Genomic DNA, 20,654 nt, shown 5'->3' with positions numbered 1-20,654 from the left:
CAGGGGTGTATGTTTCACCTGTGGAAAGGAGCACTTAATATTAATGAACAACAAAACATTCTGTAGGTGCATGTGAGGTCGGGAATGAAAACTAATAAGGAAAAATTAACTTTGTTTAGAGCGAAATATGAAAAACAAGACATAAGAGACTAACCTTTACTACTTCTGCAATCTTTTAAACATATTAATATTAGCTAAACAAATTTTCAGATTCCAAAATGTCTTCATATATAATACCTTATTATATTTTTATAGTGACAGAGACTGGTAAGATTGAGTAATGGTTAAGAGTTCACAATGATGTCAAACTGCTTGGTTTTGATTTTCAGTCTCAACATTTACAAAAATTGGACCATGGACAAATTCCATTACTTCTCAGTGCCTCAGATTCTTCCTTTTGAAACTGGGTACTGTCATAACTGTATCTTCCATTTAAGTAATGTGAGAAATCAAAGTCATAATACATAGAAATGGCACACAGTACCCCTCAATGCATATTGGTGTTTTTAGTTATGCTTGTATTTTATCATATTTATCAACAATACTGTTATTCCCATTTTTTAAATGAGGATCCAAATGTAATCTATAGACACCGATTTTAAGGTTCACAGAGCCAATTGCAAAGCTTGGATTCAAAATCACTTTTTCGTTTTAGAGACTTTGCTTCCAGTCTAGTCGCACTTCTGTTCTTTAAGTAGTTTCACACAACTCTTATCTAATCTTTCCTTAAGGTTATTTGGGCTATTTTAGCAAACTTCTTTTCCCCCAATAGATTAATATAAATGGTTGGGCAAAGAAGGAGCTATGAGCCTGGGAGAGGATATTGGGAAAGAGGAAGGCAGGCAAAGGGAAAGCAAGCTGGGAAGGCACCGTGCCAAGAGACGAGGTGGCCGGGCTGCAAATGAGTGGGGGGCGGGGGCTTTGCTCAGGAGACAGAGCTGGTGTGGGTCACTGCGGCTCAGGTCGGACTTCGTACCACTGGGACTGGGAGCGTTTAGACAGGGTCAGGAGAGCGCCTGCTGATGGGAAGGGCTACAGAAAACCTTTGAAGTCTTAAGTTCAGCATTTTTTTCCTAACCAAAGAGAAAGAAAACATTTTTAAAAACTTTATAATTGACAAAGACTGAACTAAGAGTTTGAGAGATTGCTGATTGAAAGAAGTTGATGTGGTAAGTTATTTTAATTTTTTTTTTTTGAGTATCATATAATCCGTTCCCCACTTCAGTCCTGAAATAAGTGGGTTTTGTCATACGATATTATATACTTCAAAGTTTCACTATCTATTTTAGGTTTGTTGACAAGTCAAGTTTCAGTTTCCAGCAGGACAGAATGTACTATTTATATTTGAAATGCATCTGAACCTTCACTTAAAATCTCTCATTTCAGAAATCTGGTGGCAAGCTTGACTATCTGCCCTCTTTCCCCAAACACTCACACATGACTTATCCTGAACACAGGTTTATTTTTCTTTCCTTTTTTTTTGTGGGGGCGGGTGGAGCTGGGGAGAGTGCTCATAGGCGCCAGGGTAGAGTTTTAAGAAAATTTTACATGAGATTCAATGTAAAATTTGAGGGATTATGATTTTTTTCAGTAAAAGAAAGCACTACCTTGACCAAGTATAGTAATGTTACTACCTGCAGCTCTAGAATGTTGATAACTGGGAAAACAACAAAATAAAAACACCTGGAGAGAAATATAAGTAATCAAATACAGACACTGATGTGAAACTGAAAGTATTTGTATTAAAATTTTAATGATACTTTTACTAAATTACTTGCCATGAAGATATTTATGAAGGATTTAGACGAACAACTGCAAATGATAAGAACAGAAAACTGCTCTTCTTGGATAATGTTGATTCAGTTGCACATTAAAAAATAGATTCCTGTCTCCTGAGAGGTGAGGCTGCCCTGGATGAGGGTGAAGACAGAACACACACACGCGCGCGTGCGCGCGCACACACACACACACACACATGGCCACCGTAACTGTCACATTAAGCACAAGATTTGGTGGAGGGGAAAATTGATGGACATTCAACTTCCCAGTACTTTCTTACATCACATTGCAGAAATTTAAGTAACTGCCAATTTGGGCTGGGGGTTAAAAACAGAAATGAATTGAATATCCAGTTTCTTTCTGAAGTCGAGACACTACAAAGGTTTGCAAATAGGTGGTTAAAGGCAATAATCTATGAATGCAGTTGGCTCTGTTATTTTCCTTCTATCCTTGAAGCACTTCAGAAGTAAAACCTAATTCTAAATAAATAGTGCATGATTAAGGACTCTTTATTATGCATATGAAAGGCCAGATGTTTAAAAAGGTTAATATTCCCTCAGCAAGGAAAACATTAAGGTCTAGGTCATCTAGATTGCTTTCCTGGAAGATTTTATGCCTGTTCTTCACCTGTTAACACTATGGTTGATAATACTTTTCAGATTATGAATAAATATTTTGTGCTCCGATTGTTCACGCATGTTAACATTTACTTTGTAAAATGTGCTCCTGCCAGGGATATAAATAGCTGCTGGAAAGAACACTGACAACTTCAAAGCAAAATGAAGTTCTTTCTGTTGCTTTCGGCCATTGGGTTCTGCTGGGCTCAGTATGTCCCAAACACCAAACCTGGACGCACATCCATTGTTCACCTGTTCGAGTGGCGCTGGGTTGATATTGCTCTTGAGTGTGAGCGATACTTAGCCCCCAAAGGATTTGGGGGGGTTCAGGTGGGTGTTGTTTATAGTACGGATTGTGGGGTTTGCTGGGCTTTGAGTAAATGGCATGATCTGCGTCTGTGAAGCTGGGAACTTCTACTTCTTACATACGTGCTCTAAGTAAGGGGTTCTGTGAAGAAGATTAAAGGACTTAGTATTGTTGTCAACTTTTATGTTTTCTTTCTGCTATAATACTCTTTCTTCAGTGGGATGTTTCCAATATACTGTTAAGAATATTAAATACACGTAGCAATTTATACAAAGATTGAGAAATAATTTTAGATCTTTATTTTCTAGAATATCCAGTGATATGAAGTAAGCCATAATTTGATACCTGAGATTATTTTACTTGCAGATCTCTCCACCCAATGAAAATGTTATAATTAATTACCCTTCAAGACCTTGGTGGGAAAGATATCAGCCAATTAGCTACAAGTTGTGTACAAGATCAGGAAATGAAGATGAATTCAGAGACATGGTGACTAGATGTAACAATGTTGGTGTAAGTGAATTCCTTTTCTTTAAAAATAGTGTGAAAAAAATAGCTGCTTTCTCCTGTTTCTTGCTACTTTTAAGCAGAACATGTTCCATATTTTTTATTTTACTCTCTACTTTAGCTATAACTAAAATTTAATTGTAGTTTATTGTTCAATTTGTAAATCTCTGTATATGTGCCATTTATTTACTAAAGATGTAAGTCCCAATTTAAAACCATCTTACTTATAAGACAAATACCAATTTGTAACCCTTATAACTATACACATTTCTGGGGAGTACTTTTTAGTTAAAAATTGGAAATTCCAGTTACAATATTTGCTGACACTTTTATGTGACTTGTGTCTCCCATCCATAATTCACGAATCTTCTTGCCCATAGTTTTATTTGATGATAATTAGATACGATCCCTTTGATGAGGAACATAATGAGAGACAATATTCACCTTCTGTCTTTAGATGTTAAGTACACAGTAGAATCTGGCTGCTTTCTGAGGATGACTGATGGAAAATTCAAAAATCAGGAATCTCTCCTGTCTCAACTTATTCTTACCTTCTCTCAATAAAGGCTCTTTGCATGTTTTGATAGTTACGATAGTTTCTGGTTCTGTTAATTTACCATAGATGTAAACATTTGACCATGTGCCTAGAATGCAGGGAGGTGGGCCTTCAGTTCACCTTGATTTCCTTTCACACTTTACTCTTGGTCTTCCAAGGAAGATGAGTTATAAAATAATAGATAAATAGTTTGAGTGTTACTAACATGCTGTCCACTGCAATCGGTAATATCATAGGTTTCTCGCTCTCTGTAAACCAACCTGAAATGGAAGTGTTGCCTTCCAGGTGCACGTGTACGTGGATGCCGTGATTAATCACATGTGTGGGAATGGCGTGGGCGCGGGAACAGACAGCACCTGTGGGAGCTACTTCAACCCTGGGTCCAGGGACTTCCCTGCAGTCCCCTTCTCTGGTTGGGATTTTAATGACGGTAAATGTAAAACCAGCAGTGGAGACATCGAGAACTACAATGATCCTTACCAGGTAATTATTTAAAAAAAACAGCGTTCTGAATAAAGAACTATCTGTGCCTTTATCTACATAGAGCTTATTGATCTCTGTTGAAATACTAGCTTAGATTCCTTAAGAAACCAGGATTGCAGGTCTATTTAAAAATAAGAGACTCAAATCAATATTTAAAACGCTTTCCTCAATTTAATCTCTCCCAATTAAAAAGCTCGTCTACTTTATTTCCTGCATTCTCCAATTTCATAAAATATGTCAAAGGTGTGTCCAGACTAGAATGTCCAGGTTCCCAGAGCCCAACACAAAGACGACACTATAGAAGCCTCTGTTCATGAAGAAATGAATGACTAATCACATCGGCTCTCAGGTAAACACGATGCCGTATGTGTCCCCCACCAAATTTTGGCCTCCATAGGTCCGAGACTGTCGTCTGGTTGGTCTCCTTGACCTTGCCCTAGAGAAAGACTATGTGCGTTCCAAGGTTGCGGAGTACCTGAACCACCTCATCGACATCGGCGTGGCAGGGTTCAGAATCGACGCGTCCAAGCACATGTGGCCTGGGGACATGAAGGCCATTTTGGATCAGCTGCATCATCTGAACACAACCTGGTTCCCAGAAGGAAGCAAACCCTTCATTTACCAGGAGGTACATGGACACATCTGTGTGCATACACAAGACCACCTAACTCATTAGAAAATAAATGGCAGATTTAATTTAAAATATAACTTCTCTAGGTTAATAACTGAATCATTTATGTAGAACAGGAACCAATTGTATGGAACAGTGTTCTTTCATCTTTTATTCAGAGGCTGCTTTTTATCAAACTCTTTAACTCCGTTTATCACAAGGGGTTTTAAGGAAGGATGTGCAGAGAATTTATTTGGGCTGCAAGCATCTCTTTGTCATTCACTGGCTCCCCAGAGACCATTGCAGAAGACAGATAATAACACAGCTGTTGTCTTGAGCCAGTCTCTCTGGGTTTAAATCTTGCCTGTAGCACTGTTAGCTGTGTGCTTTTAGGCAAATCGATCCACCTCCCTATGCAGAAATTATTTCATGGGAGGAAAAGGAGTAATGATAATAGTTATGTCTGATTTTGTCAGAAAATTAGATGAGTTAATATTTATCAAACACTTAGAAGTGCCGTTGGCCGGATATTGAGTGCTGTAGAGGTGTGAGCCATTGTCACTTTGACCAAATAAGGTCGGCGTCTCCACAGGACAGCAGGTCGCCTTGTCACAGGACAGCAGGTCACACTGTAGTGAACAAGAATCTTGGTAGAAGTAAAATCACTTGGGGCATTTCAAATAACATGAGTAGTTTTAAGCCATTTTCTATGTGATATGCGCTTGTTGGTTAACATTCCAACCAAAAACGACATCTTCCCCTATATTTCTTCTAGGTAATTGATCTGGGTGGTGAGCCAATCAAAAGCAGTGACTACTTTGAAAATGGCCGTGTGACAGAGTTCAAGTACGGGGCCAAACTAGGCACAGTCCTGCGCAAGTGGAACGGAGAGAAGATGGCCTACTTGAAGTAAGTGAAGTAGGATTTGTGTTTTGAATCGTTTCATAGACTTGATAGATATTTTATCACCCCAATATGAGTTGTCTTATTAAGACCTTATTTAGACCACTTTCAAGGATTCAGTTACTATTAAGTGTTACAGTTCCCTAAACTTGAATTGATCATCTTTATTATTTAGAATGTCAATCACAAGGAGATATATCTAGAAACCCAAAATATAACCTGGGATTTTGATCTATGTATTATGTGATTCAACCAGATATAACTGTTGGCATATAACCTGTGAGGTCCAGGTTGTTACAAAAGCGATTCTACCATTTGTAAAGTACAATGTGGCCATACTGTGGAATTTACATATATTACATCAATTAGATTCAAATTTTTAAATATTTATATTATGAAAGTATGGCGTTGAAGCCTTACTTTAACCTGGTTTGCCATTCTGTACAATATGGAATGGTGGTTGACCCTCCTGATGTCCATCTAAATTATAATGTACTAACACTTCTGCAAGGACTGTTTTTAATAGTGAAAATACCTGCAACATGAATGTAACAGAGTAATTCATGCATATCTATATCGATATCTATATATATGGAGTGTATTTGTAGATAATATAGCTATAGCTATACAGTGTATATACAGGGATGGGCAAATGTAGGTTGACAATTGTTTATATAGAAATAATACAAGTAAATAATACAATAATTAATAAACAATAATACAAACATGCACTCACAACTGTAAACGTTCGTCGGCCCACCCCTGTATATATAAACCTTACAGAAAAATGCTGTCAATTAGAGAACTGCATGTGAGGACTCTGTACTGGAAGAAGCACGTGGTTAGGTGGTTAGGCTGCCATAAAAGGACTCATGTGTGTGTGTCTGTGTCTGTGTGTGTGTGTGTGTGTGTGTGTTTTCCCAGGAACTGGGGCGAGGGCTGGGGCTTCATGCCCTCGGACCGCGCGCTGGTCTTCGTGGACAACCATGACAACCAGCGAGGACACGGGGCTGGAGGGTCGTCCATCCTCACCTTCTGGGATTCTAGGTAGGAAACGGTTGTCGGTGTTACTTTTACCTGCCTCTCGGGCCGGAACAGGGTTTTCTGTTGTGGTGACACCATTTTGGAACTTTCAGACTCTACAAGATGGGAGTTGGGTTCATGCTCGCGCATCCTTACGGGTTCACCCGCGTCATGTCGAGCTTCCGCTGGCCACGGTATTTTGTGAATGGAAAAGTAAGTATGGGCGTTGTATCAAACATTTTTTCCTCAAGAAAAGGAAGGCGGTTTTGTTCAAACTTCACATGATACCATTACACTTACTAGTCATTTCTGGAATATGTTAGCGTAAAACTGATGCGGGGTTCGTAGCAATGCAGTGGATACTAAAAACTAAAATGTGTCGTCGTTGTCAGCTGGTATGTAAGGTGTTTCAGAAATAGGAGAAACATAACTCCTTACTTCCCCCAAACACTTGGGAAAAGGATACAGTGAGTATAATATGTACCTCCCATAAGTACTTAACTTTCTACAGCTGGTATGTGAATTACAAATTAACACTTGTAAGGAACTTAAAACAGTGTCTTCCCTTAGCAATATAAATACTCGTTAAATACTTAAAAAAAAGTTCTATGGAAGGCAAAAAACAGCATCTAGTTGAACTGAGGTTAAATAAGCATTTTATTAGAAGAAAGAAAACATGGGTTAAAGAAGATACATTTGCAGACTATGCTGAGAAAGATTAATCTGAGTAATCATTTTTAAAAAGAAACTGAAAAATAAAGTTTTAAGTGTATTTAGAAAGCGAGTAGAAACTTTTCTTCTTAAGGTGAAGATTTCAGCCATAGCATTGTACAGCAACTTCATAGCCAAAGGAGAAAATCCTTTTTTCTACAAATTAGACAGATATTTATCTAGTTTCTTCCAGATTCCTTTCACTTTGAGAAGCCCCCAAACCCTGTGCAGCAACTCACTCATTCTGTTGCTGGACAGGTTTCCTATTCAGATGTCCCTTTATATTGGGCCAGCCCCTTCCGTTCTCCACTAATTGGTCTTATTTCTGACGTCAGCAGTCAGGGACCACATCCGTTTCCGTTTTCCCTGTAACGCTTCCGCTTTTCCAGCCTGCCAGGCATGTCAGCTTTGCCCGCTGTTCATCACAGGACATGATCTTTAAGGCACACTGTGAGAACCTTCATGGACATAATCTTTATGCTTCCTACATTTACCTTACAAAGCACCAATCAGGAAAACACTAATTTAAACACTTGGTCAAATGAGTAAGGAGTGTGGTGATGTGTCGCTTCATGCATGTATCCGAAAGGGAGAATGAAGGGCGCCGTTCTTAGATTTGTTTAGCAATTATCACAGTCAAGGCATCTTTCCATGTGTTGTTTAATTTTTATAGCCTCTAAACAATATCATCATTTTACAGAAGAAGAAAATGAGGCACAGAGAAGCTGTGTCTATTGACTGAGTCTTCTCAGCAGCAGTGAAATGTTTTAATCCTGCTGTGTCTGACGCTAACTGCCCAGATGCCTCAATGACACTGCCTGACGCGGTGTAAGAAGCCATAGCGGTTCCTGGGGAAGGAAATAAAAGGGTGAAAAAAACGTCCCTTTGAAATACGGCGCCAGAAATGAGAAGTCAGAGGGAAGACGACGAGGACCTGGTGCAGGGCTTTCTGGGAGGAGCTGGGCTCTAAAGGCGGGCGCCCCTGGGGCGCCCCAGGACGGGCTGGCTGTGGCGGGCGGAGAGGCGGCAAAAGGAGTTAATCTTAAAAATCTGAGCGGTTTTCATTCTTTTTGCTAATTAAGGATATTAATGACTGGGTCGGTCCGCCCAATGATAACGGAGTGATTAAAGAAGTGACTATTAATCCAGACACTACCTGTGGCAACGACTGGGTCTGCGAACATCGTTGGCGGCAGATAAGGTGGGACAGCTTTCTTAGAGATGGCCTCTAAGGGTCAACTTTCTCCACCTTCTGTTTTAAACGGTCGAAGGGTTCATAGCATTTGTACCGTATTTCACTTTTAGGAACATGGTTATGTTTCGTAATGTAGTGGATGGCCAACCTTTTACAAACTGGTGGGATAATGGAAGCAACCAAGTAGCTTTTGGAAGAGGAAACAGAGGGTTCATTGTCTTTAACAATGATGATTGGTAAGTAGATATCAATTAGAAATTATATTTTATACTAATGTGTTCCGGGTCTGTTCTTTTCTCTTGCTGCTCATTTCCTTTTTTACGTCTGAAAAGTTCTTTCGTCAGTGGGTTAAAAAACATGGAAGTCAAAAACAGAGCCAGGAAAAAAATGATGACGGCTCTTAGGCTCTTGACCCCCTCTTGTAAGGGCGGCGCGTCCTGAGCAGTGAGTTTTGTGCGCTGGGCCCTCCCGCGCCTCGCGGCCGCTCGCACACCCGCCTCACGGGGAACACGGTCGTTCATGTGCAGATCATGAAATCGCTAGAAGAACCTGTCCTGTTGACCCTCTTTTATTTAAATACAGTCATGGAGAACCGCCACCTTGGTACAGAAATACCTTTTTCCTAGCTCTTTCTCAACTGTTCGGCTATCAGATTCTTGAGCCTTTGTCTTCGCCTGCTCTCTCTGTGGCGGTATTTTTTAGAGCACGTGTGTAGAGAGTATGTGTCTTACAGTCAACGCCTGTGGCTTGGACGAGCCGTCTGCCGGCGCTGGAGCGCCTCCGCCCAGCGACAGCCTCCGCTCGCACTCGGCGCATCCTAGCCCCGGTTTCAGTTTACTGGCAGCACGCAGCTAAGCCAATGCGTCTCTCTTGCCAAAACAACCCATAGCTAGTCCTTCAATTTCTGTTTTTTATGGGTGAGAGAGCCAAAATAATGGCTGAGACAGCTTTATCTTTAAAACTGTAGGCTTCTTCAAATAAATGTTAGTTTATTTTTATCTCCAGCCCAAATTCATTTTAACCTCTTGAAAAAATGAGATTTTTTTTTTTGAAGAAATAATCAACTTTAAATTGTTGAAAGTAACTCGTATCTTCTTCAGTTCAGATGAGGAAATGTTTGTGTTTATCACGGGAAGTACTTTTATCTAACGGGGCAGGACAACTCACATCTTCACGGACCGTCTCCGAGCTTCGGCTTCTGTAATGTTCACTAGTGACTAGGAGATTGCTGAGTCTTCTATGAGATGACTTTTGTTCCTGAGAAAACTGTTCCCTTCCACTGAGACGGCTTTGTGTATAGATTTCCTTCTCACGGAGCTTTTGCCTGTTAGAGCTCTGCCGTGTGTTTTAGAGATAATCTGTGTTCTTGCTTTGAATTTTGCTGAATTCGAGTTAAATGTTAACCTTTATTTTACAGGCCGCTATCTTTAACTCTGCAAACTGGCCTTCCTGCTGGCACATACTGTGATGTTATTTCTGGAGATAAAATTGGTGACAAGTGTACAGGAATTAAAATCTATGTTTCTCGTGACGGCAACGCTCACTTTTCTATTAGTAACTCTGCCGAAGATCCATTTATTGCAATCCATGCTGAATCTAAATTATACAATTTGAATTAAATACATATATACCCCGTGAAATAACCAAGTGTATGTCTTTTTTTACGTTAGTAAATTATAATTCAAACATTTTTGATAAGGCTGTAGTAAATAATCAACTTGAAAACTCCGAAAAGCATAAAAATCACATTGTTATACAAGTATAAAATAATTACAATGGACATTTTGGTTTTTTTTAGAAGACTCACATTAAGCTATTTTGGGGGGTTAGGGAGCTGGGTGAAAAAGCTAAAAGGATTAAACAAAACAAAAAAAATCCGTAGACACGGATGACAGGGTGGTGGTTACCAGAGGGAAGGCGGTGGGGGTCGGAGGAGGCCGAGGGACACGCACGGAGGTGGACGGAGGCCTCGCTGGGGCGGCGAACGCACAGTGCGGTTTACTATGGCGTATTGTAGAACGTACGCCTGAAACCTGTCTAATTTTATGAACCAATGTGACCCCGATGAATTCAGTAAATTTTTTAAAATAAATTTTACTTAATTAATAGAAAGAAGTTTCTAAGAACTCAGACAGGCCTCTTGATAAATACATTTGTTGACATGAACACCCGTTGCTCAGCTGTGGATTACTGGTGTATCTCTCTCTCTCTGTCTCCCATACAGTGTTTCTAGCAATTAGTCAGGGAGAGCTGACTTCATAATTCCTGTAAAAGTTAACAACATTTGGGTGGCTTTCACGATATGAAAGCCCTTTTACAGGTAATAAGTTAAAAAAGACACTGAAAGTATGCAATCTGTAATTCTTAATTACACAGAGTGCACAGGAACCTTTTTCTTTCTCTGCGTTCTTCTTTTCTTTCTCTCTCTAATGGCTTTAACTTGATGTTGCTGTCGGGGTTTTTGTTCTCTTAGCCCCCAGTATGGGTCGATGTTTATTTAGGGCTGTCAGGATACCTGATGAACCAGGGTTTCCTCCTGATTCTGTAGCTACTCGTTCTCCTTTACCTTGACATTGCGTGTGGGATTTGTTGCTCCTGGTCAACATCATCAAAAACCTTTGTTATTAATCCAATGCACGTCTCTACCGTTGTCTAATATTACTTCACAACAGCATTCAGAATGCCAATCCCCTGCCTCCCCCTCTGTTCCTTTGGCTCCTGTGACCCTGCTTTCTCCTAGTTTTGCTTTTCCTCACTGATTGCTCTTCTGCACATATTTTTACTGGCTCATCTTCCGTGTGACATGAGGGCTCATTTGGATCTATAATTACACTGTTTTACTCCCTCAGCCAAGTAACCTTTAGTCTCAGGACAATGTTTGGCACCTATTACGTAACAGCTCAATGATTATTTGTAACATAAATTGAGATAATGAGAGAAAGAAAAGAAAATACCATTTTTGAGGAGAGAATTATTAGTAAAGATATGGCCTGGGAATAAAGACAGTTTTATTCTCTCTCTAAATCTTCCCAAGTTTAATTAATTCTTGGTTAACCTGGATTTCTCAGGTCATTAATGTCGTGTGATCTCAATAGAAGCAAAAAAATATTTTTCAAAATTCAAACTTTTATGGTTAAAAACTCTCAATAAATTAGATATAGAAGGAATGTATCTCAGCATAGTAAAGACCATTATGACAAGCCCACAGCTAACATTATATTTAAAGGTAAAAAGCTAAATGTTTTTTTCTTAAGATTAGGAACAAGACAAGCACACCTACTTTCACCAACCGCTCCTATTTGGCACAGTGCTGGAAGTCCTAGCAAGATCACTTAGGCAAGACAAAGGAATAAAAGGCATCTAAATCAGAAAGGAAAAAGTAATATTGTCTCTGCTTCCAGATGGCATGATCCCATCAGGAAACTCCTAAAGACTCAAATGAAAAAGGGTTAGGGCTGATAATAAAATTTAGTTTTAACTTGCAAGATACAAAATCAATGTGCAAATAGTTTTGTTTCTATACACTAACAATGAGCTATCAGAATGAGAAATTAAGAAAGCAATTACATTTACTATAGCATAAGAATAAAGTACTTAGGAATAAATTTAACCAAAGAGGTGAAAGATTTATAGACTAGAACTACAAGACATTCATCAAAGAAAGTGAAGATACAAATAAGTGGAAAGATATCCTGTGTTCTGTGTTTTTGGATTGAAAGAATTAGCATTGTTAAAAATGCCCATAATACCCAAAGAGATCTATAGATTTGATGCACTCTCTATGAAAATTCTGTAACATTTTTCACAAAAATAGAAACAAAATCCTAAAATTCATATGGAACCAAAAAACACCCAAAATAGCCAAAGCGAACCTGAAAAAGAGAAACAACATTGGAGACATCACACTGCCTTATTTCAAACTATAAAAAAATAGTAATTAAAACAGTATGGTGCTAGCATAAAAACAGACACACAGAACAATGGAACTGAATAGAGAGAAATAAACCTATGTATATGCAGTCAGCTAATCTTTGACAAGAGTGCCAAGAACATACAGTGCGGAAAGTCTCTTCAATACATGGTGCTGTGAAAACTGGATATGCACAAGGAAGAGAATAAAACTGGACTCTGTCTTACAGCACTCACAAAAGTTAATTTGAAGTGGATTAAATACCTAGCTGTAGAGCCTGAAACCATAAAGCTCCTGGAAGAAAACAAAGGGAAAAAGCCTCATAACACAGGTCTTGGCAATGATTTCATGGATATGATGCCAAAAACACAGGCAAAAAAGCAAAAATAAACAAATGTGGCTTTATCAACTAAAAAGCGTTTGCACACCAAAGGAAACAATCCATACAAGAAGAAAACAACTTATGGAGTGGGTGAAAATATTTGGAAACCATGTATATGAAAAGAGGTTAATATCCAAAACATATAAGGAACTTTTAAGACTCAATACCAAAAACTCATCTCATTTAAAAAATGGCCAAAGGCTCCAAATAGCCATTTTTCTTAAGAAGACATACAAATAGCCCACAGGAACATAAAATGGTGCTCAACATCACTGATTATCAGGGTTATGCAAATCAAAATCACAACGAGACGTTATACCTATTGAGATATTCATTATTAAAAATATGAGAGAGAAATGTTGGTGAGGCTGTGGCGATAAGGAACCTATGTGCACTGCTGGTGGGAATGGAAGTTGGTGCAGCCATTATAGAAAACAGGATGAAGGTTTCTCAGAAAATAACAAGGAGAACTATATGATCCAGCAATGCCACCCCTGGGTATATATTCCAAGGAAATAAAATCAAATCTTGTGTTGATATCTGCACCCCCATGTTCAATGCAACATTACTCAATAATAAAGACATGGTAAGGGCACCTAGATGCCGGACCAATTTTTCATGTGGTAACAACCTAAATGTCTTTCAACGGATGAATGGATAAAGATTATATAATGGAATACTCTTTGGCCATAAAAAGGAAGGAAATTCTGCCATTTGTCAGAACATGTATAAACCTGGAGTCTATTATGTTAAGTGAAATAGCCAGATGAAGATAAATATGTACTGCAGTATTATTTATGTGTGGAATCTATATAAAATGAAAGTTGGACTCAAACAGTAGAAATGGTGGTTGTCAGGGCCTGGGGGTGGGGAAATAGAGCAAGGGGGGACAAAGGGTACACATTTTCAGTGGTAGGATGAATAAGTTCTGAAGCTCTAATATATAGCAAAGCGACTAGAGTTAATGCTATGGTGGTGTACACTTGAAATTTTCTGAAAGCGCATCTTACTACTTCTCACAAATGTGAATTACATGAGGTGATGGAAGTTTAAGTAACTCGTTCTTGGTAATAATTTCACAATGTGTGCATATTAAATCATCACATTGTACACTTTAAAATACATATATGTAATATATATATATATATATATAAAATTTTGTCAGTCATTTCCCAATAAAGCTAGGGGGGGAAATCATGGGGAAGTCAAGTATTTTGGCCAAACACAATCATGTGTTCTGGATTTTCAAGCCACCGGAGAGTATTGTTTTTGTCCGAGCAGCTGTTACGTCCCCTTAGTAAGGCAGCCAGTTGCTCTTAGACCAGAGACCGTGCTTCCACCTGGTTGGGATGTGACCCCATTTGTACAAGGTGTGGCAGGAAGGACGCCGGCTGGCGTGGGCTTTGTCGGGTAATAACATGGGTGTAATACTTGGTAGTTTTAATTTGAACATCTCACCTCAAATGTCTTCGTGTGTGCTTGAGTGTGATATTGTCATGTTACCCAGTGACATGCTTATGATTTTGTAATACAAAGGGGGTGTTGTTTGTGCCCAGCCCCATATTGGGTTCCTGGTGCTTTTGCCCACTTTGCTCATATGTGTCATGGAGCAGTTTCTTCCTTCAGATGTTTCACTTTATCTGTGGAAGTCATTCTGCCTGTAAAGGCTGAGCTGTTGACTTTCTTGTGGAAGGGATGAGAACTGTTCGTGTTGAAAAATCATCATTACTATTATTAGACTTTCCCTTGCCAGTCAGAACTGAGACAATGAACCTCTTCATAGATGACTGATCACAGGATGATTGGAATGTTTGCTCAGTCTCTTTCCAGAGTAATCTCAGTATTATGATTATTAGTATTGTTATTATTATCCTTCAACTCCCAAATGAAGTGCACTTAGGTGCTGGACCATTTTTTGATAAATGTTTCCAAAAAGACACTTATGAGTAATAAACAAAATCTCTAGAGGTCACTTCCTGTGGTAAAGAAGTAAATGAGATAGTTTTTGGAAAGGATAGAGAAATCTCTAATTATTTTTTTAAACCAAACTGTTTTGAACATTTGCATTTTGTTTTTAAGGATCCATCAAAGCAAATTCCTTCCAATTTGAAAGTGACTAGAAACTTTTTAGAGTCTTAGCTGAGTCTCAATTTTCCTTCTGTTTTGTTTGCCCCTGCTAATGTCTTTAACCCCCGCCGCCCCCAAAAAACCCCACTAAATACAAAGGAGGGAAGCTAGATATATTAGATGTAGCTTACAATTTGTTGAAGAAAATCACAAGGTTTTAGAAGAAATCATTTAAAAATGCCAATAAAAATAATACTTCTTTAAAAAAAAACAGAGGACAAGTGATATATTAAAAGACCTTTAAAGGTCTTTCACAAGAAATTGAACAGATGGGCAAATACACAGTCTGTTTGCTCTTTTTGCCCTTGAACATAAACTCTGGGAAAAGAGAAAAGAGAGAAGTGTGGTTCAGAGCCACTTACGTAATCTGTTTTTAGGTAGAAATAGGTGTGTTCAAAAGATTTAGGTAGAAAGAGCACCACTTATACTGGACTAAAAGGTAATGTTTATTATGTCCCTATAATTGCAAATCTGCCAAGTCCAATGCACTGTGTCATTTGACACTTTTGAAGATGTTTTTCAATCAAGAAACAATTATATTTTCAGAATCAATTCAATTCAATAGATGAACATCTTTGAGACACCTCTCTGAACCATGGTTTCCTCATCTGTCAAATGAAAACAGCACCTCCTGTTTTAGTCTGGTGAATTAAACGAGAAATTGTATACATGTATAACATACTAACCACCATTTCTTGTTACCTGCATACTTTACTTCCTCAGTAAAGATGTATCTCTTATTCAAATGCTGTGGGCTAGCAATTTGATATTTCTCCTAAAATCTAACTGAAAGAAGAAAAAGAAAATCACAAAGCATTGGAATTGGAGCAGAAGGTAACATTCTACTCGAACTTGAAGTCTTGCCCTGTCCAGCCGGTGCCATTAGCTGAACATTAGTGAACAGAAAATCCCTCTTGACTTAGTGTTTGTGATTCAGTCCTAGGTCATGGATCGGCAGGAAAGCCACCAGTGGGAACTTCGGCATCAGCGTTGTGCACCGCGGTCTCACCTGCGGTGGAGGCCGCGAGTGGACAAGATTAGGGACAGCCATATGTTCCAATGAGCATGCGCATCAATCAGCCCAACACAGGTTTAATCAAGCACGCAGCACTCTTGGAGGTACTTTGAACATGGTACCCATGCTTCAGTACAAAGGATAATTGGGAACACAGAACAGAACTGTATGAAACATTAATGAAAATGGAGGAACATAGTCTCTCTCTTACGTCAATGTCTCTCTCTCTCAAAGCAATAGAAACATGTCCTCGGGTGAGGATTAAAAAATAAATAAAAATTGATGGCGGGCTGTAAGTCAAGGTCATGTGGGATTCATTTTCTTCCACCAGTGAATATTCAAGGTGCATTCTTTCTACTGTTCAAGGCAGAAATGCAGGGGTCCAAGTCTAGTCGAGAAAGAACATCCAAAGCCTTTGCTTGGCTCTATGGGCATCGATCACATCAAGACACGCAGAAACACACTCCATCTACTCCAACAGGAGGAATGGCAAAGGCATACAGCAAAATGCATGGTGTATATATTTTCTCACGTTGACAAACTAAAGGATTTGGAATAATAATGCAAACCAAAAATATCAGAGGCAAGGAGTAATGGCGAACACCCATCTTCGATTTCACGACGGACCCTCCAGGACAAGCGGCGCCCTGAGTCAGCGGCACCGCTGCCAGCCCGCGCGCGCGCGCCTCCTCGCTACCGACGGTCTAGGAGCGCATGGCTCCCTCTCTGCTAATTAGTGTAGTTGGCAATAACTCTTAGTGATTCTATCTCCTTGGCCCACGAACGAGTTTTTCAATACGTGGAGGTGATGGCCATTTATTGTTTGATTTGCCCGGCACCCTTTTCTCCTTTGTGGATAGCAGTTCGCTGCCTTCCCGTTAAGAAGCCGCCCAGAGGCCGCGCTCCTCCCGTGCTGCCCAGGCCCGGGCGGCCTCACGCCCGCTTCCAGGGCTGAGCACGCGTGCTCTGCGGGGGCATCCAGGACGCGCCAGGCCCCTGGCACAGCGCTCAGGCCTGTGAACCGGGCCAGACCCCCGAGGAGTCAGCCTTCGGCCTGCGGTTGCACTGCCAGCAAAGACGCGTTGAAACGACTGGGTAGGACACGTGCGCCTCTTACCGGGGCCTGCGCGCCTGGCAGGACCCGCCCCTGGTGCTGCACGCGGGCCGCCTCGCTGTGGCCGGGGACAAAAGCCGCCCGAGAGCGAGGCGCGGCGTCGGAGGGCAGAGCCAATTTCTCAGTGGCGATGGAGCAAGTCCCGAGGACCGTCTGATCTCCTGACTCCAGTCTGACTTCGTCTGTCCCCCTCACCTCCGACCGCGACACTGACCGTGTTCACGGTGCTCGCGTCCCCGGGACTGGGTTGGCCCCTTAAACTCGGGAGCAGCAATGCTCACCCCCGAGGCCGCTTTTTGTTGGGCAGCCTTGTGCCAAAATTCGTCCGCCGGACTCACCCGCCACGTCACGTTGCTGGCACACACGTTTCCTCTAGTTTCAAGGGTCATCTACCGCCACGTGATCTCAGCTCTTCACCATGTCCTGGGCTCATGATGTATGAGTCGTTTTTCCTGAAAGCGCAGACTTGCTGAGTAAAATCAGCCCCCTAACCAAGCTGCGCGTTTCCTCGGTGCGGCTCGCTCCCCCGAGGTCTCAGGGGAGCGTGTCCCCATTTCATGCATTGCACTGTGTGTCTCCGACAGTGACAACGCCTGTTACCGTGGCGTTGACAGCAAGACCTCGCAGTCTCCGAGTCCTCCGTCTGGGAGACTGGGTGGCGAACCGTGGGGCACCTGCCCATGCCCTCCTGTATCTCACGGCTTCCGCAGGGGTCGCTAAGGGAGCGTGTGACGCCGCCACCACCCCGCCCCTGATGACGCTAATTCGCGTTATAAAAAGTCCGTGCTGTGCAGAGGCCGCGCTTCATGCCAAAGCCACGCATAGAGCTCATGCGCCTGCGGCTGGACAGACACTGCTGACGTGCGCGAGTCTTCTTGCATTTGGGACGCATCCCTTTCCCCCAACCAAGATACACGGCGTAAGTCTCCAGGCGGTGTTGTCTTTTAGCTCAAATGAGTCATACAGTTTCCGTTTATATGTGTAGTATCTTTGTCCGGGCATTCACATCAGTCTAGGGAACCTAGTCAAAGAACATCTGCGACGTAGAGGCAAACGCACTCAAAATCACCCCTTTCCCCGACCTTTGACTAAATTTTGCCTTAAAAAAAATTTTTTTTTTCCTCAAGTTTTCTCAATTTCTTGGGAAAAGAGAAGGCTTGCCCTGGCTGTTCTTCATTGCTTGTATTCTGCCATTATTACTGCTTCTGGTCACATTGAGAATCCCACCTCCAAACAATGCAACGTTTCTAATTGGAGATATTGGGCTCATGGGCTGGGCATTAAACGTATAGACCGAATTCTAAGATATGACGTCATTGCCTCATCTTACTCGCTGAACAAAAAAGAAATATATCATGGCAGGGTAAGATAGAGAAGCTTAACACTAAAATAGAATGGAGTGTACCCTGAAAGGAAGCAGAAGCTCTTCAAAATTCTCTAGGGGTCCATGATTTGCCATGAGAAGTTAGCGCTGTTCGGGTTGTTTCAATCATACCTAGTCTTTGCTTCCTTTTACGACTCTGAGATTGGTGCTTTGGGTCCACGGTGGCACCTAACCCTGCTCCAAGACCCCTGCTCTGCCTCCATGTAAATAATTCTGCTGTGAATCGACTTGTTTTACCTAGTCACTCTATTGAACTTATTAGGTTAGCAATATAATTATTACAGTATTTTAAGGCATTGATGCTTATATTTGGAAATATAATTTAACTCAATACCGTGCTCGTTATTGGCATTAAAAAAGTTATCTGGACCCAAAGCCTTCCACAATGACACTGATTTCTATGATAAAACCTATGATTTCCATAATTTTGTTCTTATGAGGTCCCACGTGAAAGAAGACTTAGTGAGGAGAAGTTTTACGGTGAAACTGTCACCGAGGGTCTCGCTCTGGCCATCTATGGCATGACAGCGGACTGGATGAGTTCAAGTACTAAAGTCTCGCACCTGGTCAGATTTGTGTCCTAATGGCACAGAGGCCACAGAACTACTTTCTCTATATCCAGTGTCTTACTGTAGCTGATATTCTGTGGTTGTATGTATTATTAATATCTATTAACCTCAGGATAAAATGTCATATTGAAATTGAAGAGGGCTGCTGGGACTCGGCTAGAGAAGATTGCTTTTCTAGATACAATGAGATATAAGATCACTTTCTGTTTCCTAGAGGTGCCTTTTACGAGAACCGGGTGTCACTGTAGGAATTCGGGGCAATTCTGTCTTGGGCGCTTGCATTCTGTCAGTGCCAACCCTTCCTGTAATTTATTTTGCGCTATTCCTCTCTCTTGTTTTGTTTTTTTGACAAATGTTGTGTTGCTGAAGATTTGCTATTCCCCCTCCGACAGGCTGCAGTCCCACCTCATTTTATTGCGCTCCACTGCATCGTGCTGCGCAGGCAGACGCTGTGCTTTTCACAAATCGAAGGCAGGGCCCTCCGCCCGCACAGAGATTATGACTCACTGTATAATAGGCTACAATATTTTTTCACTGCATCCTTGATATGGATTAAATTCCTTACCGTTGCAATGAAATTTGACACTGCAGGTATGGATTAAAAATAGTCGAAAGCAAATCTAGTTTTCTTTTTTCCTTCATTTTTATATTTTCCTGTTGGCTATATAATTTCAGAATCCAAAAATAATTATTTAAAATGTAATCATTTGCTTTTCAAAGCTTCTTACATATTTTCAAAGTTTCTATAGGGTCCTTGTTGGTCCTAAAATGAAAGAAAAAGCTGATTCTTTTACCGAAATCAAACATATGAGTTTAAAGCTAATCTTTTTTTGTAGACGTCTTCAAATCACAGAAATTTCAGTTATAGCAGTAGAAGGCCTTTTTAAAAATGTTCTATTTTCTTATGTTTGGTGATGACAGATTGAAGTTATTTCCATTTCAACCCCCTCCCTGGTGAAAACAGAAAACAACAAGAACAAAAACTATAGGGGGAAAAAAACCCCTCCTTCATCTCTAATAAAACTATGAGATTTTCTGCTCAGATAATATACTACAAGGACCCACATAGAAATACCACTAGAGTGGAATTGGAGCTAATCTATAAAGGAAGTAGCACCAAGAGATTTTGAGCTGGGCAAAAACCTCTTAGAAAGTATGGTGGCCTCTGATCATAAAGATCGAATCAAAGATTCCTTTCTTTGACTAGTGAGCGGCTCGGTTGGGGTGGGCCTTGGAACTGTGGGATCCGAACCAATCCCATCCCACAGTGGGAACAGCGGAAAGCCCAACACAGCAACCACCACCACCACCACCACAAAAACTTGAAAACAACAACAAAAACCCTACCTCTTCCAGGAGAAGTTAGGAAGAGTTGCAAGCAGTAGCAAAAAAAATATGTTTGATGGTGACCTCGACAATTGTGGGAAGTCCGCTTGGGGGTGTAAAGAAGTAACGAAAGCAG

General features: G+C 40.7%; 1 protein-coding gene across 1 annotated transcript; it reads left to right on the top strand.

The window, feature by feature from the left end:
- The first annotated feature begins 625 nt into the window (after nucleotides 1-625).
- LOC129063970 (pancreatic alpha-amylase) lies at nucleotides 626-10,334 on the top strand. Its single transcript, XM_054565101.1, has 11 exons — nucleotides 626-1,169; nucleotides 2,513-2,726; nucleotides 3,070-3,216; nucleotides 4,052-4,249; nucleotides 4,647-4,877; nucleotides 5,635-5,768; nucleotides 6,687-6,809; nucleotides 6,899-6,998; nucleotides 8,579-8,697; nucleotides 8,802-8,927; nucleotides 10,109-10,334. Exons 2-11 carry the CDS (start codon nucleotides 2,559-2,561, stop codon nucleotides 10,308-10,310), a joined length of 1,548 nt encoding a protein of 515 aa, XP_054421076.1. The 5' UTR covers nucleotides 626-1,169; nucleotides 2,513-2,558; the 3' UTR covers nucleotides 10,311-10,334.
- Nucleotides 10,335-20,654: the final 10,320 nt, after the last annotated feature.

Source organism: Pteronotus mesoamericanus, unplaced genomic scaffold, assembly GCF_021234165.1.
Source record: "Pteronotus mesoamericanus isolate MK-2021 breed Mesoamerican mustached bat unplaced genomic scaffold, CSHL_Meso_final scaffold_99, whole genome shotgun sequence".
In the NCBI taxonomy this organism is placed as follows: domain Eukaryota; kingdom Metazoa; phylum Chordata; class Mammalia; order Chiroptera; family Mormoopidae; genus Pteronotus; species Pteronotus mesoamericanus.
The sequence above is the reverse complement of the archived record's forward strand: the minus strand, read 5'-3'. Positions and strand labels throughout refer to the sequence as shown.

What these genes read in the sequence shown, in the direction of transcription:
- LOC129063970 (XM_054565101.1), top strand. Translation starts at nt 2,559, where the DNA reads ATGAAGTTCTTTCTGTTGCTTTCGGCCATTGGGTTCTGCTGGGCTCAG. An exon ending in AAGGATTTGGGGGGGTTCAG is followed by an intron (nt 2,727 to 3,069) that starts GTGGGTGTTGTT and finishes TTTTACTTGCAG; the next exon opens with ATCTCTCCACCCAATGAAAA. An exon ending in CTAGATGTAACAATGTTGGT is followed by an intron (nt 3,217 to 4,051) that starts GTAAGTGAATTC and finishes GTTGCCTTCCAG; the next exon opens with GTGCACGTGTACGTGGATGC.